Source organism: Aquarana catesbeiana, linkage group LG03 (genome assembly GCF_042186555.1).
Source record: "Aquarana catesbeiana isolate 2022-GZ linkage group LG03, ASM4218655v1, whole genome shotgun sequence".
NCBI classification, from domain to species: domain Eukaryota; kingdom Metazoa; phylum Chordata; class Amphibia; order Anura; family Ranidae; genus Aquarana; species Aquarana catesbeiana.
Genome location: NC_133326.1, coordinates 640,283,647 through 640,310,595, shown reverse-complemented (window position 1 = coordinate 640,310,595; position 26,949 = coordinate 640,283,647). Strand labels below are relative to the sequence as shown.

Here is a 26,949-nt window from a genome sequence, read left to right as displayed (position 1 = left end):
TTCAGTTTAATATGATCACAATTTATACACCATACATTTTAAGAGGCAACAAAGTATCTAGTGTTATTCTTTTTTTTTTTTTTGTATTGATGCCTGTGGTTTTGCTTCAGGAGAACAAAATGAAACAGCAGGCAAATATATTATTTATTTATTTATTACAGGTACTTATATAGCGCTGTAAATTTACACAGAACTTTACATATTAATAGGAAAATTAATGCCACTTCATTTTGCCCCGCCTCTGAGCAGGGCAAAACATGCTGGAGTCATGGTCTGGATGAATCGAGCTGAAGCTGCTTTTACCTGCTAACCACTCGGGCTGGGTGAGGTGAGCAGCGGCTGGGGTATCTCTTCCTATTTTTGCAGTATGCTTTGGGTCTGGACAGATCTTTCCTCAGCCTGCACCCTCACTAGCCTGGGCGGCATCCAACATATCAGACCTTGACAGCTTGAGCGGGGACACGTAAGCATTTATCATGGGTCACTTTACATAAAGAGGAAAAACTCCTCCTGACTCCAAAAATTAAAATCAGATGAATGCATTTTAGTCTCAGTGAAAAGCTTTCCAATAATGAAAGCTGCCATTATGCCATTATGCCATTAAAATGACAAATGGATTAAACTTCAACTTTAAAAACTATATTGACTCCTTGTTCTCTTCCCAGTGAAAAGCTGAACATTCTTAATGCTCTTACAAAAAAGAATCCTATCCCACCTTAGTTCCTGTCTCACCAGGCACACCGCGACCGCCATCTGCTCCACCACGTCCCTGAAACAAAAATAAAATAACACTCGCATGGGAAAAGTACATTTTCTAGAATAAAGAAGATAGCTGAAAGTGAAAGAGGCTAAAAATGGCACAGTAAAAGAGATTTAATAAAAACTCTGTGGGAAATAAAAATAGGAAATCAACAAACAATTGACAATATGGATGAAAGCAATAATGAGATTTAATAAAACATACGTAAGATGAAAATGGGAAAGCAATTAAAATGCATAGGACATTTTATAGAAAATGACAAGACCCAAACATGAACAGAGAAACAGATAAACAGGGAGTTTTTACTCTTGCCTAATACTTACTCTTTTACCGATCTTTCCTGGGGGACCTATGATTCCTTGAAAGCCACGCGGACCCTGTGAATATTAAATTAACAGAATGGAATCAATTTGCAATTTTTCAAGAAAAAAACAATATTACAATCAAACCAAACCCTGTGTAGAAGTATGGCACCAACACGAGGAGCTATGTGAGATGAAGTCCGTCCCATCCACCAAAGTGTTACCCCACACAGGAGGAGCTATTTGACATGAAGTTTCTCTCTTCCAAAACAGTGTGACACCACCCTGGAAGAGCTATATGACATGGAATCTGCCCCTCCTTCCATAAGGGGATACAGGAAGGAGGAGCTATGTGACATGGATTACATCCCTCCCACCACAAGGTGACACAAACACGATGAACTATGTGGCATGGAATCTGTTCATCCCACCAAAGAGTGATAAAGACAGGAAGAGCTAAATGACATGGAGTTAGTTTTTAGCTCCACAAAGAGCTATGTGACATAGAGTCTGCCCCTCCCACGCGAGGGTGACATAGATGGGGGTGTATGTGACATGAAGGTAGTCCCTTCCACTACAGAGTTACACAGACAGTAGGAAAGATGTGACAATGACACCCCATATAAAAAATCCCATTCCAATTAAAATAATACAAAGTAGAAGTATGGAAAAACTCACTGGAGGGCCAGGATCACCATAATCTCCCTTGTGACCTTGCGATCCAGGAGGACCCTAGAAAAAAATAGAACTTATTTTAAGCTATTAATACAAATACCAAGAGACATTTTAAAATGAAAGTTATGGACTTTTGAGAAAAATTACAAATCATTATGTATAAGGAAAATTGGAAATGTTATAACTAGCTGCATGTTAATGTTCACATTAAAACATAAATAAATACAGCGCTCGCAATAGTGCAGTAAGTGACATAAAACATAAACCATCCAGTATAAGAAACAAATGTATAAAAAAAAACTATATATTGCAAAAAATGTCTCAAATAAATAAAATGCTCTACTGCTCCAATCTTCTCATAAGGGCTCCAAAAACTCACTTTGTGGTGTGACACATACCCCTCCTTTGTCCCCTCTCACCAGATATAATGGACCCCTAGCTCTTCAGTCTAAGGGTCATAAAGGCTGAGATCTGGCAGGGAATGATGAATCACACAGGTCCAGTAGAGATCTCCCCCAGCGTGGTTGTCAAAGGTTGGAATATTCACCAAAATGAGAAAAGGAACTAATAGTGAAGCTCTGTAAAACTGACATTTATTGTGCATATAAAAGTTGTACTTACAACACAATGAAATAAAGTAAGAATGTAAAAAAGCAGGGATTCTATCCTGGAACGTCGCATCCAGTGTGCGTTCCACAGTAGCCGGAAGTGATGTCTTTTGGACTCAGCACCGGACTCAGGCCCTCCCACAAGGCGTCATCAAGGACCTCATTTCCGGTTGGTGCAGACCAAGTTTTTATGATCAAGGGGAGTCTCCTCCCTCCAGATTGTTCAATAAGATTTTAATAGTGGACATTCCATGGATTTGAAAAACGCCTTAACCAACTAATATGATTTAATAGTGGCCATTTTACCGTGGATTAGGGAAAAATCCAACCCATCCAAACGGCATCCATTCCACCAATATACAAATCTTTATTAATTTAAACCTCAAAAACATTATTTTATTAAGATGTATTTATTTATATAATTTTTTGTGTTTTTATGCAGTGGATTCCTGATTCTTAATAAAATACTGTTTTTAAGGTTTAAATTGATAAAGATTTGTATATTGATGGAATGGATGCTGTTTGGATGAACTGGATTTTCCCTAATCCACGGTAAAATGTCCGCTATTAAATCATATTAGTTGGTTAAGGTGTTTTTCACATCCATGGAAAAATGTCCGCTATTAAAATCTTTTTGGATAATTGGGAGGAAGGAGACTGCCCTTGATCATAAAAACTCAGTCTGCACCAACCAGAAATCAGGTCCTTGATGACCCTTTGCGAGAGGTTGAAACGCGTTGACACAATTTCCGGTGTCGAGTCCAAACGATGTCACGTCCGGCTACTGTGGAACGCACGCTGGATGCGACGTTCACGGATAGAATCCATGCTTTTTTACATGCTTACTTTATTTCGTTGTCTTGTAAGTACAAGTTCTATATGCGCAATAAGTTTTACAGAACTTCACTATTAGCACCTTTTCTCATTTTGGTAAATATTCACAGTTTTGACAACCACGCTTGGGGAGATCTCTACCGGACCTGTGTGATTGATCATTCCCTGCCAGATCTCAGCCTTTATGACCCTTAGACTAAAAAGCTAGGGTTCCATTATATCTGGTGAGTGGGGACACAGGAGGGGTGTGTGTCACACCACGGAGTAAGTTTTAGGAGCACTATAGCACTTATCAGAAGATTGGAGCACAAGAGCACTTTATTTATTTGGGACATTTTTGCAATATATACATTTTTATACATTTGTGTTTTTTATATTGGATGATTTATATTTTATGTCACTTACTGCACTATTGTGAGCGCTGTATTTATTTATGTTTTTTGGTTTGAAGTGAATAGCACTTTGTGTACAGCAGCTGCAGCTTTATTTTTATTTTTTTCACTATAGCGCGAGTATTTATAATTATCTAATATTCACATTAAGCCCATTCAGTATAAATTATCTTTTTTTTTTTCATTACATAACAGTGAGATTTCAACAAATGCCAAACATATTTAATAGATAGTAGATAATATTATACAGAGCAATAGTTTAATACAGAGTATAATATTAATATTATACAGAGCAAACAGTTATGAAAGATACTTACGAGGGGACCAGGTCGCCCTGTCAGACCCACTGGGCCAGGTGGACCTTTCATAGCCAGCTAAAATGGTAAATAAAAGAAACTCGGTAAAATAAATATCAAAAGCTTTCTATATACTAAACATTGGGTAATCAGCTTTTAGTAGAATATGTTTGGTTTGTTACAGGAACAGAAATATATATTACGTTGTGAGTGAGATTCAGGTGTTTTGGATATCTAGCCCTTTCCCCTTTGCCCCACGAACAAATACAACTCTCAAACCCAAATAGTATTGGGAAGGGGAATGGAAACATCACATTTACAAGAAAAAACAATTGAACAATCAAATTCAATCCAAACATCAAATGGATCTTAATATGAGTGTGTGCTTTCTTTCTGGGTAAATCTACGGTAAATCTAAATACCATACCTTAGCTTGCTGCAAGATGGATTGTGCCTGAGCTTCTTGAAACGACACAGTCTGTCCCCTGGAATCACCACCATACTGGAACTGTGCAGAAAAACATTTTGAAATATTATTTTAAATAAATAGCCTACATTGAATCAGCTTTGAACAGAGTTCCTCCAGAGGTTGGTAGGTGTTTCTATAGCAGGCAAATTGATCTCCCATGGTACCCAAAGGTGCTCCGATGTTACTCAACAGAGGACAAATGGATCCCGTTCTCTTGTCTCTCTGGTATGTAGTCACTAAGTGGCATACTATTTCTCTAGCTGTTTGTTAAAGAGACATTTTTCCCACTGACCTTCAAAGGTTAAGGGGCACTACTGTGACCGCCAATCAAAAGGGCTTGCTTCCCCCTGACCACAGGCTTAGAAGGTTTTCCTTAGAAGGTAGTTCTTATTACCACAACTAACCGATTATGGTAATGTACAGTAAGCTAAAGATTATGGCAAGGATGGCAAGGTTCCTAAGACCAGAACATTATTTCAAAGTGTTATTTCAGTGTGAAAGGGTCCAAACCGAAAACAGTACAGTTTATCCAAAATACAGGTGTGGCTGGGATGATAAGGTTATGATCCAAACGGAAAGATATAGGGGAGGGGCTTAACAATGTGATTGGAGATATTAGTAATACTACCGATGGATATTTAGGCCTCATGCACACTGGACATTATAAAAACACCAGCAGTGTTAGCTGTAGAAAGCTGTAGCTGTAGAATGAGTTTTGCAGCATTTTTGTAGTGGCATTTTCCATAGTTTTTTAGCTTTTTTTTTGAAAAATTATACCACCACAAAAGCTTATGTCTCAAAAATGCTGATAAACGCTAAATAGGTACATTTTTCAACAGTTTTAAGCTTTTATCAGAGTTGGAGCCTTTTTACAGCTGAAAAACTCCTCTTAGGCCTCATGCACACTGAACGTTTTTACACCTGCTGTTTTTGGCTTCAGAAGTGTTTTTCTGCAGCCAGTAAACTCCCCAGCATGTTATCCATGTTATCTAGTTGTCCATGCACACATAGGCTGTTATCAGTGTTTTTTGGCAGGGGCATTTTCTGTCTGGAAAAAACCCCCAGAACTAGTGGGTTTTAAGAAGAGTTTTTCAGCTGTAAAAATGCTCTAACTCTGATAGAAGCTTAAAAACGCTAAAAAATAAAAAAAAAATTGGTTATTTTTTAAGTTTTTTTCATTTATCAGCGTTTTTGAGCCATAAGTATTTGTGGGAGTATAGTTTTGCTTAAAAAAACTAAAAAACGCTACAGCTAAAAAAACACCAAAAAAATGCTGAAAAACGCTACTGCAAAAATGCTGCAAAACTCATTCTACAGCTACAGCTTTCTAAAACTAACTCTACTGATGTTTTTATAACGTCCAGTGTGCATGAGACCTTAAAACCCACTAGTCCTGGGTTGTTTTTTTACAGCCAGAAAACGCCCCTGCCACAAAATGCTATAACAGCCTATGTGTGCATGGACACATAGGCTAACATCCTGGGGAGTTTACTGGCTGCAGAAAAAAAACGCCTGAAGCTACAGAACAGCAGCTGTAAAAACATTCAGTGTGCATGAGGCCTATGATCACTTTGTATTATCACAATAAATAAAAAAGGTTAGGAATCCATAAACAGACCTAAGAACTAGATATTCAGGACTAATGATCAACCCTATGGACAGAATTAATGTCATAGGAGGTGCCATATTCTTTTCTAAAATCCAGAAACTATTACTTGTTTTAGTAATCTAATGGACAATGCTCTACAGTGATCTCTCAAGTTTGATCAGCCATGGAACATTCAGATGCAAAACGCTGGTAGTATGTTGGTGTGGGTTATAGTACATCGCTCCACCTTTAGTACTGTAAATATTTATGTCTCAGAATTTGTTCATATCTATTTCCTGTGTTTAATAGGTGCCCTCTCATGTTTCTTGGTAATTTAATGGTTATACTGTTTATTGTAACTATACACTGTAGACCCCCCAATAGCCTCACTCTTCCATACTAACTTCCAGAGATTCTCCAAGTGCAGATTCTGCTCTGTACATGACCTTCTCCCCTCTCCACTTGAGGCATCTTTATGCACTTGCCTTTAGGATATATCATGTGTTTTTTCCCTTCTCTGGATCTCCTATCCACCTCACTTCAGATCTTCTTAGATACCAAGTCCATCAAAGTTCTGACACAATATTGACCTGTGGTCACTGTGTCCACTACTTTCCAGTACCTGTGCATACAATTAAAACTCCTTAGACTTCTATGGTGCTAGGAGATGGATCTGCCTTCGGGCCTAAAAGAAATCTATGGGGTTCTGCTGCACATGCATACAAAGCAGGACCTAGACCCAGCATTTAGTGACAGTGCTGATATCTTCTAACTTCCACTGTTCCCTGCACATACCAGCAATCAGCTTTCAGCAAAGAAAGTGTCTTGTTGTTAATGACTTATTTGTAGCTTCCTTCAGTAGATAAAATGACATGTAGGAGCCACAAATGAGTAACTAGTGACGGGAGACTTCCTGTGCTGGGAGCTGATTGCTGGTAGCTGTAAGGATCACTGTAGATTAGAGGAGATCAGTAAGCCCGGAGCAAGAGACAGAAAGAATAGGCGTAGGGCGGGCATGACAGGGTTAACAGGGGAACTTGGTGATGAGGAGTTAGTTGTTAGGGGGTGTGTGATTGGACACTTTAGTGTAGGGGTGGAGCAGAGGTATTAGCTGGGTGAGAGATCCCGCCCCAGCTCAGTTGCGTGGAGAGGAGCAAGCGTGATGGCAGCGGTGGAAGATTTGTTTGCCCGGCTGAAAGCAGAGGCGGCGTCCAGAGGGCCTGGATGGCTGGAGGGTCGTTTGGCGGCGGCGTTGGGTGAGTCGAACTCAGCGGCCACGGGGGGAGAGAGCGCAGTTGTGAGGGGTAGGCGATCCAGGCCGCCTACTCGCTTCTCGCCCGACGTCACGAGGTCCCTCCCCGGGAAGTCACAGAGGAGTGGGGCGAGTGCGGGTAGGCCGGTCTCTGGGCCTCCCGCGAAGCGGTTAGCAACTCGGAGCGGGGGGGGTTCTAGTACGGCCCCCCCCCAGGCAGACATGGCACGCGGGACGGAAGCACAGCGGGAGCAGGCGGGTCAGGCGGCTGCAGGCCCTCCCGCGAGGATGGCGGCGGCACAGCGCAAGAACGAGGATGTAAGGGGGACACCGAATGGAAGAGGACAGTCTTGCAGTCCCCGTCCCCGTTCACCGCGATCGGTACATACAGGACAGCAGGGCAGGGCGGGTCGGCCTGTGGCAAGGCTGCCCGTTCAGCGCACGGCGGTGCGAGCGGGGGGGAGGGCTGGGTGTCAGCCAGGAGTCGGCCGGGGCGGCGACAGTGACGCGGCAAACAGGAGAGCCAGCAGGCCTATTGCGGATGCTGGTGGAGAAGGTTCCAGAGTGAATAGCCAGGCCCCAGGCCACCAGACGGCAGGGGTGGGGTTACAGTGGAGGAAGGAAGTGGCTGCGGCAGCTGGCCGCTCGAGTGCGGCGGTCGGTGGCCCCAAGAGGAGAGACGGGCAGGAATGGGACCATGGCAGCGGCTGCGGTCGGCACTGCCCAGATGAGGTCGTTCGGCCAAGAAAGGCGAACAAAAAATCGGCAGGCGGATCTTCAGCGCGGAGGAGGAGGGAAGGGCACAGCAGATCCTCGGCATCCAGTGATGAAGCGGCTGGGGGGCCATCAATGATCGATGAAGAGCTGGGCGAATACAGATCGGAAGGTGAGCTGTCGCAGTCGGACAGCGATGGACAGCGAGAAGAGCTGGTGGCGGTGGAGACGGGACCCTCGGCTGGTGGACTTCCTCCCAGGCAGCGGGGTAAGACGAGTTGTAATGATGCCTGTGTTGTGGGGTGTGCTGGGGGGGCGGGGGGTAGTGAGGGAGGGTTGGGCTCAGCGGGGCGGTCGGCCATGACCGCGCCTGTGTATCCGGCCGCGCAGGTAGCAGACCGCGCATCGGCGGATGCAGGGCTACAAGGGTTTGTATCGGGTTTGAAGGAGCTATTAAAAAGGTTTGAGCCAGGGCCAAGCGGGAGTCAGTCTCCGGCGGCGGCATGGGTTGACCCAGGGGAGGGGCGGGGGAGCCGAGAGGGCTCGGTCCTAGACACCGGGACTCCTTCAAGGCCCGTGGAGGAGCAAGCGGCGCCGGCGACTGTGGTCGCTGGGGTGGCAGTACAGGCGGAGGTTCCCAAGACACCAGAAGGGGCAACGGGTGAGGGTGCTAAAAAACAAGACTTAGTGCGTTTAGCTGATGCTGCAAAATGTGAGGTGTATGTGTGCTTCGAGGGGCCGCTAGGGGCGCATTTGAAGTCAGAGGTGAGGGAAAAAATTTGGAAAGGGGAGTATGTAGAGATTTTTTCGCTCTTACCCCTGGAGAAGTTTAACTTGGATAGAGTTAAGCCGGAGGATAATAAAAAAGAGGATGAGGAAAAAAGGAGGTATAGGCTGATACCTAGGACGTTTGCGAACTGGCTACAGGCTTTTGCGATCATGGCCAGTGTGATAGGAGAGAAGAATCCTGAGCACTGTTCGGCTTTATTTTGCTATTTGGACGCCGTGGGAGAAGCTTACAGAGTCTACGGGGGCACGGCATGGCTGCGTTACGATGAGCAATTTAGGCAGCGGAGGGCCATTCGCCCAGCATTGAGGTGGGATCATAAAGACATCAGCCTATGGATGCGCCTCATGACTTCGGCTAGGCCGACGGGTCAGTTTTTTCAGGGGGGGGCCGGTGGATCAGCCAACCCCGGACAGTCGGCCACAAGAAAGAAAGGGGTTTGTTGGCAATTTAATGAGGGGTCCTGTAGATTTGGAGGGTCGTGCAAGTACAAGCATGAATGCTCCGGTTGTGGGGGAGGGGGGCACCCGGTGTCGCGGTGTTTCAAACAAGGCAAGGGCCGTGCCAGTGAGTCTGTTGCAAAAGGGGACAACGCCGGTGAAAGTGGGAAGGATGGAGCCCTTCCTCGATAGATACCCTGATAGGGTTGCAGCTGGGCTGTTAGCCCAGGGTTTTTCGGAGGGGTTTAGAATTCCGTCTCGCTTGGTCGATACACCACCGCCGGCTCGGAACTTGAAGTCAGCGTTGCTGCATGGGGACGTGGTTAGGGAAAAGTTGCTAAAAGAAGTTAGGTTGGGCCGCATGAGTGGCCCTTTTGCAGCATTACCGATTCCGGAGTTAGTGGTGTCCCCGCTAGGAGTGGTGCCGAAAAAAGAGCCTAATAAGTTTAGGTTGATACACCACTTGTCATACCCGAAAGGGGGGTCGGTGAATGACGCCATTGACCCAGAGGAATGTGCGGTATCTTACACGTCGTTTGATGCAGCGGTATTTTGGGTTAGAAAGTATGGACAGGGGGCGTTGTTGGCCAAGGCGGACATAGAGTCGGCCTTCCGTTTGTTGCCGGTGCATCCGGAGAGTTTTCGTTTATTGGGTTGTTGTTGGCAGGATGAATTCTATGTGGATCGTTGTTTGCCGATGGGGTGTTCGATATCCTGCGCTTTATTTGAAAAGTTTAGTTCCTTCATTGAGTGGGTAGTTCGGGACGTCGCGGGATTGAACTCTATCATCCACTACTTGGATGATTTTCTCTGCGCGGGTCCCCCTGGATCGACAGTCTGTGCGGTCTTGCTGGCGACGTTGGAACATGTTGCGGAAAAGTTTGGCATCCCGCTAGCCCCGGAGAAGACTGAAGGTCCAACTACGGAATTGAGTTTTTTGGGTATTATTCTAGACACCAGAGCGATGGAGTGTAGGCTACCCGAGGACAAGTTGGCGGCGTTGCAGGAGGAAATTCAGGGTCTAATCGGAAAGAAAAAGGTTCAACTAAGGGAGTTACAATCGTTACTAGGTAAGTTGAACTTCGCGTGTCGGATTTTGCCTATGGGGAGAGTATTTTGCAGGCGGCTGTCGGCGAGTACGTCGGGTGTGGTTTCGCCAAGACATTATATTCGTTTGTTGAAAGCTCACAGGGAGGATCTGAAGGTTTGGCACACGTTCCTGGCTAAGTTCAACGGCAGGGCGCTGTGGATGTCAGGGCCTGTGAGCAACTTTGATCTGGAGTTGTTTACAGATGCGGCAGGGGCAGCAGGTTTTGGAGCCTTTTTTCAGGGTAAGTGGAGCGCGGGGCCATGGCCACAGTCATGGAAGGAGGCAGGTCTGCTGAAGAACATGCTCCTGTTGGAACTGTTCCCGGTGGTGTTAGCTGTGGAGTTATGGGGCGAGTGGTTCAGGAATTTAAAAGTTAGGTTTCATGGTGACAACTTGGGAGTGGTACAGGTGATTAATAAAGTATCGGCAGCGTCACCGCCGGTGATTAGGTTACTTAGACACCTGGTTCTGAGATGCTTACAGCTAAATGTTTTTATATACGCGGTACACCTCCCAGGAGTTGAAAACGTGGTGGCTGATGCTCTGTCTCGCTTTCAGTGGGACAGGTTCCGGGAATTGGCACCTGGGGCGGAGGAGGAAGGTGTCCCGTGTCCAGACTGGCTGTGGAAGATTGCCTTGGAGGACTAACAGACTGGATAAAACGGTCGGTGAGCGATACGACGTGGGCTGCATACAACAGGGTATGGCAGGAATGGGTATCTCTGCTGAGACAGGTACAGGTAGGGAATGCAGAACGGGATCTTCGGTTGTTAGTTTTATACTTTGTGTCCAGGAACTTAGAAGATGGGTTGTCTGTGTCGGGTATGGAGAAGAAGTTGGCAGGTTTGGCGTTTTGGTTGAAATTTCAAGGTTTGTCGGACTTTACGAAAGATTTTTGGGTCAGGCAGGGTATGAAGGGTTATAGGCGGGCCAAGCCGGGGAGGGACTCCAGGCGGCCTGTTTCGTTCCAGTTGTTGGGTCAGTTAGTTGGATGTTTAAACAATGTTTGCTCGACAGGATATGAAGCGGTGTTGTTCAGGGCGGCATTCGCCTTGGCGTTCTTTGGTGCATTTCGGATCAGTGAGTTGGTTAGCCCCTCAAAAAGAGAAAAAGGGGGGTTGGGGGAGTCAGACGTCCGATGTGGGGAGGACAGGTTGGCCATATTGATTAGAAAGTCAAAAACAGATCAGCGGGGCAAGGGTAAGACCGTGCAGGTTTTTGCGTTGCCCGGCTCTCCCTTGTGCCCAGTTAAATTGGTGAGTGAGTTTATAGCTATACGCCCGGGGGGGGGGGGAAGTCCCCTTTTTAAGACACCAGGATGGCTCGTTTCTATCACGATTTCAGTTTAATGCAATTTTCAAAAGATGTTTGGGGGTATTAGGTCTAGAGGGTGAAAAGTTTTCATCACATTCATTTAGGATAGGGGCAGCTACGGAAGCGGTACGGTGGGGATTGGATGATGCAGCGGTAAAGAGGATTGGGAGATGGGAATCCAGGCGGTTTAGGTCCTATGTTCGCCCACAGTTAGTGATTGGGTAAAAAGTAAAAAAAAAAAAAAAAAAAAAAAGTGTGAATAATATATATTAAATAATACTGTTATGGGACTGACTGTTAATATGTTTGGATGTAATGCGGATATATTGTGATAGGTGATAATTGTTGTTAATTTATGGGAGTTATTGATGCATTAGGTGTCCTTTTTGTTTTGTTTTTTTTTTTTTGTTTGCTTTTCTTTGCAGGTCGTCAGCAATGCCTGGTGTGGATAGTGGGCCACTCGTACGTGTGTTGGGGGGCCAGGAGAGGTGATGCCAGACGGGATGGGAGACAATTGGGGTTTTCCAGGCAGGAAGTGTGTCTTAGGTGGTTTGGGGTGCCAGGCATGCTGTGGGGTAGGACAGTAGCAGAAGTTAATAAGTTCGCACGCCTGGACAGAGCGCCGGATGTGTTGTTGTTACATGTAGGGGGTAATGACCTAGGGCTACGGTCAATGTTGGACTTGGTAAAAGACATCAAGTTCGATTTTTGGCAGCTCAGGATGTCTTTTCCACATATGCTTATTGTGTGGTCGGACATTGTGGCGCGTACAAATTGGAGATTGGCCAGGTCGGTCGCTAAGATCAACCGGGCCAGAAAGAAGGTCAACAAAGAGGTTAGTAGTTTCGTGGTGAGGAATGGAGGGTTGGCTATACGTCACCTGGAATTAGAGGTGGATACATGGAGATATTTGAAGGATGATGGAGTACACCTGAACGATGTGGGGATTGATTTGTGGTCATTAGGCCTGCAGGATGGGATACAACGAGCTTTGAGGGTGTGGCAGGGCACACAAGGGTAAGGTTTTACCCTGTGTGTGCTGTGGCGTGATGTTGGTCTTTGCGGGGAAGGATTAAACCCCAGATATTTAAGAGATCGGGACCCATCGCTAGTATGAGGCCCGTTGGTGAGATTTCAGCTAACAAGGGTTTTAGCTTGAATGGGTTATTGGGGCACTGCGGGCTATTTGTTGTTTGTCTCCGAGCTAGCTTGTCAGCTGGAGGCCTAATTTTGGTATAGTACCGCAGTGCCTGAGTGTTTGGGAGTTTTTAAGTTTGGTGGGTTTTTCCCTGCAAAGACCAACGGGATTTAAGGATGTTTTCAGGTGTTTTACAGGATTATGTTACTGTTGAGTTAAATTATTATTATTATTATTGGTTTATATTTTGAATAAAGATTATTGGCTGCTACGGCCAATATTTTACTCCATAAGGTTGTGGTCTCGATTATTGGGGTGAAGGTTGGGTATGCAGTGATGGGAGAAGTTGATAAAAGGGGTAAGCAAGTCTCATCGGTTATACAATAGTCAAGTAAGCCCGGAGCAAGAGACAGAAAGAATAGGCGTAGGGCGGGCATGACAGGGTTAACAGGGGAACTTGGTGATGAGGAGTTAGTTGTTAGGGGGTGTGTGATTGGACACTTTAGTGTAGGGGTGGAGCAGAGGTATTAGCTGGGTGAGAGATCCCGCCCCAGCTCAGTTGCGTGGAGAGGAGCAAGCGTCCCACCCTCCCTCCCTTAACATGTGGTATGATCTGTTATGTAAAGGTTTGTAGTTGGTCATGATTTTATGGTATAGCAAAAAGTCGTGGCAGTGGCGTGATGTTGGTCTTTGCGGGGAAGGATTAAACCCCAGATATTTAAGAGATCGGGACCCATCGCTAGTATGAGGCCCGTTGGTGAGATTTCAGCTAACAAGGGTTTTAGCTTGAATGGGTTATTGGGGCACTGCGGGCTATTTGTTGTTTGTCTCCGAGCTAGCTTGTCAGCTGGAGGCCTAATTTTGGTATAGTACCGCAGTGCCTGAGTGTTTGGGAGTTTTTAAGTTTGGTGGGTTTTTCCCTGCAAAGACCAACGGGATTTAAGGATGTTTTCAGGTGTTTTACAGGATTATGTTACTGTTGAGTTAAATTATTATTATTATTATTGGTTTATATTTTGAATAAAGATTATTGGCTGCTACGGCCAATATTTTACTCCATAAGGTTGTGGTCTCGATTATTGGGGTGAAGGTTGGGTATGCAGTGATGGGAGAAGTTGATAAAAGGGGTAAGCAAGTCTCATCGGTTATACAATAGTCAAGCAGCACTACATGCCAGGTCCACTCTCAGGGTAGTGTATAGTTCTTGGGATAGGTCAAAATGGCGCCAATACCGGTAGGAAGCGCAGTAGTAACATTACCACTGCGTCTTCATGCCAAACCCTATCCTGCATGCTCTAACCACCACAGCTGACCCCATCCTCCTCCTCCACACCACACCTGCACATCAAGCCCCACTCTCACCAGTGCACCTAACCCCCATCCTCTCCATCTCCACTTACCACCTTTCCCACATGCTCCCACTTTACTCACCAATCAACCAATACTGCTGCCACTGGGCCAATTTGCATTTGTGCTGTCCACCACAGCAGTGGCACGCCTTTCCATATTCTGAGCATTTAAAGGGGTTGTAAGCTCTCAAGGTTCTTTGCATTCCATGCATTAAAATGAAAAACTTTCTGTAGTGCAGCAGCCCCCCAGAGCCCCCCCTTTTACTTACCTGAACCCGATCTTTCCAGCTACAAGATCGAGCCCAACTCCATCCGCTGTCTCGGGCCCTCATTGGACAGATTGATAGCAGCGGGAGCCATTGGCTCCCGCAGCTGTGAATCAAATCCAGTGGCACGGAAGCTGGGGGGTGGGGCCAAGTCCTGCTGTCTGTGTCAATGGACGCAGCAGCAGGACTCAGGAGTGTGCCCTCACGAGTGACCCCTTGGAAAGCTGGTCTCCAAGGGGGCACTCGATGCGAGGAGGAGCCAGGAGCAGCGCTGGGGGACCCCAGAAGAGGAGGATCGGGGGCCACTCTGTGCAAAATCCTTGCACAGAGGAGGTAAGTATACCATGTTTGTTATTTAAAAAAAACAAAAAAAAAAAACAAACCTTTACAACCCCTTTAATGAATAGGCACACTTTTGCTAGTATATCTCATTCCCCTACCTCTTGTTTCTACTGCTTATTCGTTGACATTGTACAGGCAAATCTTTCTCTACTACTGTTTTTGCTTTAAAAGTCTTGCTAGATATTTGTATATAGTGCCTTGAAAAAAGTATTCATACCCCATGAAATTTTCCACATTTTGTTATGTTACAACCAAAAACATAAAAAAATTTTTATTGGGATTTTATATGATAGACTAACATAAAGTGGCACATAATTGTAAAGTGGAAGGAAAATGATAAATGGTTTTCAAAATTTTTTATAAATACATATCTGAAAAGCGTGGCATACATTTGTATTCAGCCCCCTTTATTCTGATACCCCTAACTAAAATCTAGTGGAACCAATTACCTTCAGAAGTCAGCTAATTAGTAAATAGAGTCCACCTGTGTGTGATTTAATCTCAGTATAAATATAGTTGTTCTGTGAAGCCCTCAGAGGTTTGTTAGAGAACCTTAGAGAACAAAAAAGCACCATGAAGGCCAAGGAACACACCAGACAGGTCAGGGCTAAAGTTGTGGAGAAGTTTAAAGCAGGGTTATGTTATAAACAAATATCCCAAGCTTTGAATATGTCAATATGTCATGGAGCACTGTTCAATCCATCATCCGAAAATGGAAAGAGTATGGCACAGCTGCAAACCTACCAAGACATGGCCGTCCACCTAAACTGACAGGTTGGGTAAAGTGAGCATTAATCAGAGAAGCAGCCAAGAGCCCCATGGTAAGTCTGGAGGAGCTGCAGAGATCCACAGCTCAGGTGGGAGAATCTGTTCCCAGGACAACTGTTAGTTGTGCACTCCACAAATCTGGCCTTTATGGAAGAGTGGCAAGAAGAAAGCCATTGTTTAAAGAAAGCCATAAGAAGTCCCATTTGCAGTTTGCGTGAAGCCATGTAGGGGACACAGCAGACATGTGGAATAAGGTGCTCTTGTCAGATAAGACCAAAATTTAACTTTTTGGCCTAAAAGCAAAACACTATGTGTGCAAAAAAACACTGCACATCACCCTGAACACACCATCCTCACCGTGAAAAATGGTGGTGACAACATCAAGTTTTGGGGATGCTTTTTTCAGCAGGGACAGAGAAGTTGGTCAGAGTTGATGGGAAGATGGATGGAGCCAAATACAGGGCAATCCTAGAAGAAAACCTGTTAGAGTCGAGACTGAGGTGGAAAAGCAAGAAGACTCTAGACTGAGGTGGAGGTTCACCTTCCAGCAGGACAGCGACCCTAAACATACAGCCAGAGCTACAATGGAATGGTTTAGATCAAAGCATATTCATGTGTTAGAATGGTCCAGTCAAAGTCCAGACCTAAATCCAAATGAGAATCTGTGGCAAGACTTAAAAATTGCTGTTCACAGACGTTCTCCATCCAATTTGACGGAGCTTGAGCTATTTTGTAAAGAAGAATGGAGAAAAATGTCACTGTCTAGATGTGCAAAAAGGACTTGCAGCTGTAATTGCAGCGAAAGGTGGTTCTACAAAGTATTGACTCAGGGAGGCTGAATACAAATGCACGACACACTTTTCACATATTTATTTGTTACTGTATGTGCCACTTTGTGTTGGTCTATCGCATAAACTCCCAATAAAATACATATACGTTTTTGGTAAAGTGAAACAATGTGGAAAATGTCAAAGGGTATAAATACTTTTGCAAGGCACTGTATATGGTACAAATATGTTCACGTATGTATTATTTTCACTAGTAATAACGTTGCCTCCCAGAAGATCATGATATAAAATTATTTTTGTTATTATTTGCTACTACTTCTACTACTACTGCGTTTAGCTCCAATTTGTAATTCATTTATTTATTTTTTTCACAGGAAGCAGTATCCACTAGTAAATATAATCTATAAAATACTTTAAAAAAATGAATTAGCAGTAAGTTATGAAATGAGACATGACACAATTTCAACTGCAGAAAAACATCAGAAATTACAATTCTTGTAAAAATATCAAGACTTTCATATGACTTCCTAACATCCCAATGAAAGCCTATAAATATCACTAACAAAATAAATATATAATCCCAACAGGATGAATCATGGGTTCATGGGAGATGAGTCATGCTAATCTGACAAAATTCCTTCATGTGTCCAAAAGGCAAGTTGTCCAGCTCCCGCAGTCCCATAGGATTGTGACAGGTACTCACAGGAAGCATCACTGTATTTCCTGGAGGTCCAGGTAAACCATCAGCACCATTGAGTCCAGGTCGTCCTGGAGGACCCTGTTAGAGAAGTAGAGAAAGGAGGGATGTCATTCATAGAAGTGATGTTGAACAATCCAAGTTGTCATGTATTGACACGTAGTGAACTGTGTGTTGCTGGAGGGGAAGAAAACAAGATTAAAATGGATTCTCTACCAAACATATTACATTACATCACAGCGCAGATACCGATCTCTCAGCTACAAGTCATACATCACTCACATATTCCATAGATCAAAGCCTCCCCACAACAACTTGTTGGCCTTCTAATCTTCGGTAATTTCATTTTTAGCATGTAATAAAACATTTTCAAAGGCAGAGCAGTTTAGATATTTACATGAAATGTATTAACAGTTGAATCAATTCCTGAATCTGGGAGAGCTTCTATGATGAAAATTAGCTGATCTCCCTAAACCAGACATCCAGATTAATTTGTTGTCTGTGTCAGCCCTAATCTAAGATCACTAGAACTCAATTAGAGCCATCAGGGCTTTTTTTCTCAGAGAATAGGCGCAGGAACTCCCCCTGTCTAAGTCACTCCTTTTTTCCGTCCCTACCCACCTCCGGGCACCATTCCTTGGTTCCACTCCCTACCCACCTCCCAGTATTGCCCTACAGAACCAGAAGTATCATTTTGTGGTGCTAAATAATTTGTAAGGAATTTGATAATTATAACAAGAAAAGCAGTAAAATAGAACCCCTGCAGCCAGTAACAATAGAGCCACTGCCAGCAACAATAGTTCCCCATAACAACAATGGACCACCTGCGACAAAATCCGCCCCCCCCCCCAGCAACAATAGGCTGCCGGCAGCAACAACAGATCTCCCCACAGCCACCATCAATAGACTCTCTGGAAACCAGCAACAATAGACCCCTCCTTCAACAGTAGTTCTCTCCCAGAAACAACTGACCCCCCAGCAATATAAGACCCACTCCAACCAACAATAGGTCCCCCACCAGCAACAATAGACTTCCTCAGCAACAAAAGACCCCCTGCAAAAATGGATCCCCTCCAGCTAGAACAGATCTCCTAGCAGTGAGCATCAATAGACACTGCAGCACACCCCAGCACCCCTTGCCATTACATACAGTCAGTGGTGAAGGTGCCGGAACTGCGTTCCCCCGCGTTCCCACTGAAAAAAAGCCCTGAGAGCCATGATGTACAGTATGTTCCCCCGATTAAACACCCCCCCGGAACATGAAGCATAGGAAAGAAAATACCTGTAAGCCAATGAGATCAGAACTTTTCTTTGTTAGGAATCTTTCACATTTTCACATGGGCAGCCGTGCTGACCAGTGGATTTTCAAAGGGTGGTATAGCTGACAGGTGTTCAGAAGGCAATTCTTCCACCTCCTGAATGTCTGTTTTTTTTAATCCTAAGGATTTTGTATTAAAACACGGCAGCCGCAGCTTTACTGTGGTGTCCCTGATTTCTGATTGAAATAGAGCCTTATAGTGGCTGCACCTATTTGTATAAGTATTTGTGTTACACTGACGGATGCTCCCTTGCATGGGCTATCCCACCTGGTTAGTTGTTTATTTATTTATTTATTTTTATCCTTTGTCTGTAATGTTTCTACAAAACTTCAATAAACAGAATAAAAAAATATATATAAATACTGCAACTGCAAGCCAATCGTTTGGCTCACAGTTGCGGCACACTCCCATTGATCTCAATGGGCAAGTTTGACAGGTGGTGCCACTTGTCAAACTCTGTAGACCAAGTACAAATCGCAGTGGCCACAAAGTAAAGCTTCATGACCGTGGAATTTGTACACCCCTGTTCAGATGTAATGTTAGAATTTACGTTGGCTGCCGGGGGGGGGGGGTAAAACTGGCTCAGTTTTTTACCGACCTGCCTGTGTGAAAGCGCCCTATCTGTTTTGACCTGCTGAGCTATGCTAAGGCTGGCCATAGATGCCCCCCCAGAGGGCTGATCAAAAAAAAAGGAGGGTATCCCCTAATCCAATATTTCTCGGCTCCAGTCCTCAAGTACCCCTAACAGGTCATGTTTTCAGGATTTCCCTCAGATGAAACAGCTGTGGTAATTACGAAGGCAAAATAACGGAAAGCCTGAAAACATGACCTGTTGGGGGTAATTGAGGACTGGAGTTGAGAAACATTGCCCTAATCCACACACGTGAGGTGAATGAAGGAATTTCCCCCGCTGTGCCATTATATCCAATTGGCTGATCGCTGAAAACTGTTCAACAGTCCCGTTTGACAGAAGTTGATCATTAGAATGACCATAGATGGTTTAAAATCTGGCTAGTCCCTGCTGAACCGGCCGAGTTTCAATCCATCCATGGGCAACTTAAAGGGGTTGTAAACCCTCATTTTAAAAAAAAAACAAACATGTCATACTTACCCCCACTGTGCAGTACGTACAGAGTGGCCCCAAACCTCCTGTTCTCGGGGTCCCTCAGCGGCGCTGGTGGCTCCTCCCCGCATCAAGTGTCCACGTTGGAGAAGCGCTCTCCTTGGTGGACACCTGTGCGGGGCGCGCTCCCGCGTCCCGCATCTGTGTCCATTCACACAGAATGCAGGACTCGGGCCCGCCCCCCGGCACCGCGTCATTGGATTTGATTGACAACAGCGGGAGCCAATGGTTGCGCTGCTATCAATCTATCCAATCAGGACACAAGACACAAGCTAGTGCTGGTGTGCTCGTTCTCGGCCGGAGAAAGATCGGGGTCAGGTAAGTAAAACGCGGGCTCAGGGGGGGCTGCAGCACCACAGAAGGTTTTTCACCTTAATGCAGTGGCCATCAACCCTGTCCTCAGGGCCCACTAACAGGCCAGGTTTGCGAGATAACTGAAAAACATCACAGGTGATATCATTGGCTGCTCAGTGATTGCAGTATTCTAGTCTGCATCTCCCCAAGGTAATACATAAAACCTGGCCTGTTAGTGGGCCCTGAGGACAGGGTTGATGACCACTGCCTTAATGCATAGAATGCATTAAGCTGAAAAACCATGAGGGTTGTTCTTTCAAAGGATTATACAGTCTTTTCAACGATTTTAAGAGATACATGAAACAGAGATCAGATTGATGCAATAATCAATGTGTGGTAAAGTTGAACTCCAGGCAACTTGATAAATACTCATATGAAATACACACATGAAAATGTATTTTGCGACTTTTCAGATAGAAAGGACAACTGGTTTGCAAGAGATATGATAGTGGTCATCAAAATCAGCCATCACTGAACATGAGAAGGGACCTTCAACACCATCTATCTTCCAAATACAAAGCCATTTTGACATCTCTACCCCCAGAGATTTGACAACAATTCACACATTTGGTCACGTAAACAGGGGAATTAACATCTTTGCAGACTTCCTGATACCAGTGGTTGTATCATGTAACCAGACCTGGATGGTTCCATAACTTTATCTTGTTCTTGGACAATCAACTTTTACACATTCCACGGGGGTATCTATCTGATACTCTCTGCAACAGTAGAAGTGACTAGAGAAGCCACAAAACATCTTCCAAACATCTGATTTAGTTCATTTGGATGTTGGAAACTACTACTAGCTAAACATCTATGGGAGCTGTGCCAAAAATCCAGTCCTGGGATTTACATAGTATGGCTAAAGTAGAATTCCAGCCTAAACCTAACTAACCTTAAAATGTTCCCTCCTTCCTCATAACACCTATGCTATCTAACCTGTGTAAAAAAGAGGTATACATTTACCTATTTTTGGTCCACTCTGGTCTGGTCACATGATCTATCTCAATCAGCGGCAACTGCAGGGGAGAGGAGAGAGTGCTCGACAACCACGAGCAGTGGCATCACTCATAGAGTCCCATGTCTCAGCCGGCTCTCCATCCTCTCCCCTGCAGCTGACACAAGGGAGCCAAGTCATGTACCAGAAGAGGGCTGAATATAGGTAAGTATATACATCTTTCTTACACTGGTTAGTCAGCATAGGTGTTAGGAGGGGGAGCGAAATTTTTTAAGGCTAGTTAGGTTCAGACTGGTATTCTATATTAACAGCAAGTGAGGGGATATTTTCCCAATGGGTGTAAGGTAAAAATAAAAACCGGTCAGAGGTTCTAACTCCCTTCTGCTTTCTCCAAAACTAAAACAATTAATTCTTGGAGGTTTTGCTACTGGGTAGATGGAATGATCCAAAACACACATTATAATAAACTCTAGACAAACAACATAAACATAGAACATTATCACAATAGCATTGTTCGCCAGCTGCAACAAATCTTGATTAAATGGTCATCCCATATAAAACACATCCTTCTGCTGTGGGTAGATGCTGGAAAGCTGAATCATGTAGTGGTTGCTTAATATCTCTTGGGGCTGTGCTCTTTGCTTCCTGAATTTTCTGCAACTTCCTTCTGCTGCGCTCATTAAGGGTGGGTCAGCCTTCATTTTTATAAAGCTGAACTCCAGGCAAACAACTGAATACACCGATGAAATACATATGTAGGCGATTTGCTACATGTTGAAGAATTTGTATTTCTGTCCATCCAGTCTTGAGAACTGCTCAGCTCTGCCACACAGCACAGCCATTTCTGGCAGGGGAGAAGACCTGATTTTTCTGTGTGAAGAAGTTAAAGTGGTTCTAAACCCTTAAGGTTTTCACCTTAAAGAATAAGTTCATCTTTGTAAAAAAATAAATGCACACCTTTTTGCAGGTAAAAAATAGTGCATTTGTTATTTTTTATTAGAAGCCTGTAAAGCATATCGCGGGTGCAATCGCAGGCTCCTGCAGTGTAGCTGTCTGCCCATACATCGTATCTGCAAGCAGTTACTGAATGACAGGAAGCATCAATGAACTACCTAGAGTGCTCATCAGCGCCCTGGTAGTTCATTGAGAACTACAAGCCATCTGCCGCAATGGCTGAAGGTAGTTGTAGTTCTTACATTCACAGAACTCTGTGAATGAACAATGAGGTTGGGTGGGCAGAGCCCTGCACGGCCACGTTTTTTTTAAATTGTGACAGCGGATGCAGGAAGGAGATCCCTGGCCCACTGTCACAATAGGGGATTGAGGGATTGGGGGGGGGAGGGGTGTAGGGGCTGCTGCATTAGCCTGAATATGGATGTAATATGTAATGTTAGAAAGGGTGAACTTATCCATTAATGCATTTTCTGCATTAAGGTAAAAAACCTTCTGTGCTGCAAGATCCCCCCCTCACCCATCTTATACTTACCTGAGCCCGATCTCGATCCAGTGCTGTTCCTGAGAGCAGCAGCCCTCTCTGCTCTCTCCTTCACAGGCCAGACTGATAACAGCGGGAGCCATTGGCTCCTTTTGCTGTCAATCAAATCCTACAACGTGGGAGTGTGGGGCTGGGTACATGAGTACAACCCTTACCAAGCAGCTTAGGGGGGGGGGGGGGGGGTACACAGAAAGGGGGAGGAGTCAGGAACGCCAGCAGAGGTTCAGGGCTGCTCTGTGCAAAACCATAGTATAGAGAGGTTAAGTATGACATGTTTGGTTTTTAAAAAAAGTGTAGGCATCACAACTCTAGTGACCTCTACAAGCTTCTGGGTCCCAATGCTACATTGTGAGTACAGATGGTCACTCAACCCATTGGCATTGGCACCATTCAGGGAACACTGTGTATTTGCTCAATAAATGCAAAGGTGGAGAGGTGGGGCGGTGATGTCACAGGACCTGGAAGCCAGCAGCAATCACTGGAGTAGTGGTCCCTATTACAGTAATTTCCATTGTGCCAATGTAACTGTGTACAAATTGGCATACCTGGAATTCAACTTTAAAAAATTGTGTATAGCCATTTTTTTTTTGTTTTGTATAAGGTAGGCAATTGTCAAAATGTCTGTAAGTTTATTTTTGCTGTGTGCTGTTTTGTATCTCACTGGAGAGATTTTCCTTTAACCGCTTGAAGAACAGCTGCCGCAGTTGAACTGCGGCAGGTTGGCTCTCCTGGGCGAATCGTCGTCATTTTATGTCGGCCGCTTTAAGAGCTCTGCCGGAGCCGATGCCACGATGTCCACCGGCCACCTGCGATCGCTCCACAGAGAGCTAGAACGGGATCTGTCAATGTAAACAGACAGATCCCCATTCTGACAGGGGAGGAGACACAGATCTGCTGTTCCTAGTGATTAGGAACAGCAATCTGTCTCCTCCTCCAGTCAGTCCCATCCCCCCACAGTTAGAAACACCTCCCAGGGAACACATTTACCCCTTGATCGCCCCGTAGTGTTAACCCCTTCCCTGCCAGTGACATTTACACAGTAATCCATGCATTTTTATAGCACTCATTGCTGTATAAATGTCATTGGTCAAAAAAAGTGCCAAAAGTGTCCAATATGTCACAGCCGCACTGTCGCAGACCTGCTAAAAAAATCGCAGATCGCCGCCATTACTAGTAAAAAAAAAAAAAAAAAAAAATTATAAAAATGCCATAAATCTATCCCCTATTTCATGGACACTGTAACTTTTTCACAAACCAATCAATATACGCTTATTGCGATTTTGTTTTACCAAAAATATGTAGAAAAATACATATTGGCCTAAACTGATAAGGAAATTATTTTTTTTTCTTATTGGGATATTTATTATAGCAAAATGTAAAAAAATATATTTTTTTTTCAAAATTGTTGCTCTTTTTTATTTATAGCACAAAAAAAAAAACGCAGAGGCGGTCAAATGCCACCAAAAGAAAGCTCTATTTATGGGAAAAAAAGTACATAAATTTTGTTTGGGTACAGCATCGCACAACCGCGCAATTGTCAGTGGAAGTGACGTGGTGCCGTAACGCAAAAAATGGCCTGGTCATTAAGGGGGCAAATCCTTCCGGTCATTAAGTGCTTAATTCCAGAAACACAACAAGAAGTGAGAGGAAATCTCTACAAACTGAGACCAAAAACTCTCTTAGATATATGTTCCTATTGAATGATTTCCCCACTTGTTCTAGTGACAATTATAACTTTTTGGATTTCCCATCACTTTCAGGAACATTGCATAGTTCCCAGCTGTTCTTGCTTGCCACTACCAAATATGTGTACACCAGGGGCGGCCCATCCATTAAAAGCGCACAGGCACAGACCCCCCATCCATTGTCCCCGCCCTTATCCAGCCCCCTTCAGGACACCGTCGCATGGGTTCCAATGCAGAGGGGCTGTTTTTTTTAAGCACCAGAGACTCTAATAGGCTTCCATATAGGTCGGGCTCAGGTCGCAGAGAGTGCGCTCTGAGCCCACCCAGGTGTTTTACAACAGCGAATCAGTATTCGCTGTTGTAACACTGATCCTCCTCCTGGCCAATCAGGAATCGAGTGACACTGGTCACTGTTGCCCCCCCCCCAAAAAAACACCAGCCGCCACTGGTGTACACTATAGTAATATTTGCATTATTGTGTCCCAAATGTTGCACAATGATCGCACAGATAGATAGGTCTGTATGAGTTTTTTCATCAAGAGACAACATTACCGTGCGTATTGTGACAATGTTCTTCTTATTATTTTCATGTGACTGCTATGTCTCTAAAGAGACTCGTGTAGGATCAGGTCCAAATGTTAGGAAAGTGCTTTATTGTCTGGTCTGATTTCCTTCAGCCAAGTATCTGAAAATCAGCATTTGTTGCAATCAATCTTCAGCCACGAGGGGGAGCTGTGTCACTCTGGGAACTCCTAATACGCAACAGCTGTTGAGGTATTTCTAAAAGTCCCTTAAAGAGAATGTTCATGTTTAACCTAAAATTCACAGCCCATCCTTCCTAGCCAGCTAACCTAATGAAACCCAGAACCACAACCACCCAGCTGCCTAATTACTTTCCATGACATCGGCTGCCTTCTCCAGTGATTATACACTCAGACCCAAAACTGTCTTCTGCATTGGCTGCACCTTTACAGTAAGGCCTGGTTTACACCTCAGCAGGTTGCAGTTTGCACATTCCAGGTGCATTTTGCGTTTTTCCATACACATTTTTAAACTAGTGAAGTCTATGGAATCAAAAACCAGAAAACAGTCCCTGGCCCTTTCCATAAAATGCACGAATGTGAAAATGACCCATAGGAAACCATATTAAATGGACTGTAGTGTGTTTCTGCAAAACTGAAAATGCACTAAAAAAATGCATAGGTGTGATCCAGGCCTTAGTTTTCAAAGGTATGAATGCCACCATGCTCCATCACTAGAGACGCAAGGGGCACAGCCTCATTGAAGTCTATGGGAAGTTAGACTTAAAGTTAGACTTGAAGAAGCCAAGAAAGATTTTGGGCTGAGGGGATAACTCCGGAGGAGAATGCTGCTGTCATGGAAAGGTAAGTAAATATCTAGTTGGGAATGGTTTTAGGTTGGATTGGGTCAAGGGGCCAAGTTGGGTGAACTAGTGGGTTTGTAAAGATGAAGTTGTCCTTTAAAGCCAATCTCCAGCCACAATATTTTTTTTTGTATAAAGTGGAAAGGGATAGATAGAGAGGGATTTTATTGCTGTGGAAAGGGATAGATTCTCCGGTGGGCTTTTATCACTGTGGAAAAGTGATGGATCCTCTGGTGGGCTTTGATCACTGTAAAAGGAGATAGATCCTATTGGGGGCTTATATCACTTTGGAAAGGTCTAGATTCTCTGGTGGGCTTTAATCACTATGGAAAAGGGATGCATCATCTGATGGGCTTTGATCATTGTGGGCTTTGATAGCTGTGGAAAAGTATAGATCATCTTGTGGGTTTTGATCACCGTGGAAAGGAATAGATCCTTGGGTGGGCTTTTTGCCAATCTCCCAGTAGGGAGATTTTAACTCACTTCTTGTCACTGAGACTGGAATGGAAGGAAAGTCTTTAAAAGAGACACAAACATGGATAAAATCCCGGAAGAAACTTCTAAATGCAAACATAAACAAAAGCACACAGGTGATAGTGCCTAAAATCAACTACAGTATTTCACAAAAGTGAGTACACCCCTCACATTTTTGTGAACATTTTATTATATCTTTTCATGTGACAACGCTGAAGAAATTACACTTTGCTACAATATAAAGTAGTGAGTGGAAAGCTTGTATAACAGTGTCAATTTGCAGTCCTCTCAAAATAACTCAACACACAGCCATTAATGTCTAAACCGCTTTCAACAAAAGTGAGTACACCCCTAAGTGAAAGTGTCCAAATTGGGCCCAATTAGCCATTAGCCATACAGTGGTTTAACAGGACAGTTCTACTCAGAACAGGCCTCTCCATGGTCAACCAAAGAAGTTGAGTGCATGTGCTCAGCATCATATCCAGAGATTGTCTTTGGGAAATAGACGTATGAGTGCTGCCAGCATTACTGCAGGGGTTGAAGGGGTGGGGGGGTCAGCCTGTCAGTGCTCAGACCATACGCCGCACACTGCATCAAATCGGTCTGCATGGCTGTCATCCCAGAAGGAAGCCTCTTCTAAAGATGATGCACAAAAAAGTCTGCAAACAGTTTGCTGAAGACAAGCAGACTAAGGACATGGATTACTGGAACCATGTCCTGTGGTCTGATGAGACCAAGATAAACTTATTTGGTTCAGAAGGTGTCAAGCGTGTGTGGCGGCAACCAGGTGAGGAGTACAAAGACAAGTGTGTCTTGCCTACAGTCAAGCACAGTGGTGGGAGTGTCATGGCACTGGGGAGCTACAGTTCATTGGAGGAACCATGAATGCCAACATGTACTGTGACATACTGAAGCAGAGCATGATCCCCTCCCTTCAGAGACTGGGCTGCAGGGCAGTATTCCAACTTGATAACGACGCCCAACACACCTCCAAGACGACCACTGCCTTGCTAAAGAATCTGAGGGCAAAGGTGATGGACTGGCCAAGCATGTCTCCAGACCTAAACACTTTTGAGCATCTGTGGGGCATCCTCAAATGGAAGGTGGAGGAGCGCAAGGTCTCTAACGCTCACCAGATCTGTGATGTCATCATGGAGGAGTGGAAGAGGACTCCAGGGGCAACCTGTGAACCTCTGGTGAACTCCATGCCTAAGAGGGTTAAGGCAGTGCTGGAAAATAATGGTGGCCACACAAAATATTGACACTTTTGGCCCAATTTGGACATTTT

At 44.5% G+C, this 26,949-nt stretch overlaps 1 protein-coding gene across 2 annotated transcripts in view; it reads right to left on the bottom strand.

Moving 5' to 3' along the window:
- COL5A3 (collagen type V alpha 3 chain) overlaps positions 1 to 26,949 on the bottom strand; it is a 299,466-nt gene that overhangs the window by 60,682 nt on the left and 211,835 nt on the right. For both annotated transcript variants that reach the window (XM_073622539.1, XM_073622540.1), the window contains 6 exons: positions 16,876 to 16,950; positions 4,295 to 4,375; positions 3,889 to 3,945; positions 1,741 to 1,794; positions 1,084 to 1,137; positions 716 to 769 (listed from right to left, as the gene is read on the bottom strand). In XM_073622539.1, the coding sequence (XP_073478640.1) occupies positions 716 to 769; positions 1,084 to 1,137; positions 1,741 to 1,794; positions 3,889 to 3,945; positions 4,295 to 4,375; positions 16,876 to 16,950 (375 nt within the window). The remainder of the gene's footprint in view (positions 1 to 715; positions 770 to 1,083; positions 1,138 to 1,740; positions 1,795 to 3,888; positions 3,946 to 4,294; positions 4,376 to 16,875; positions 16,951 to 26,949) is intronic.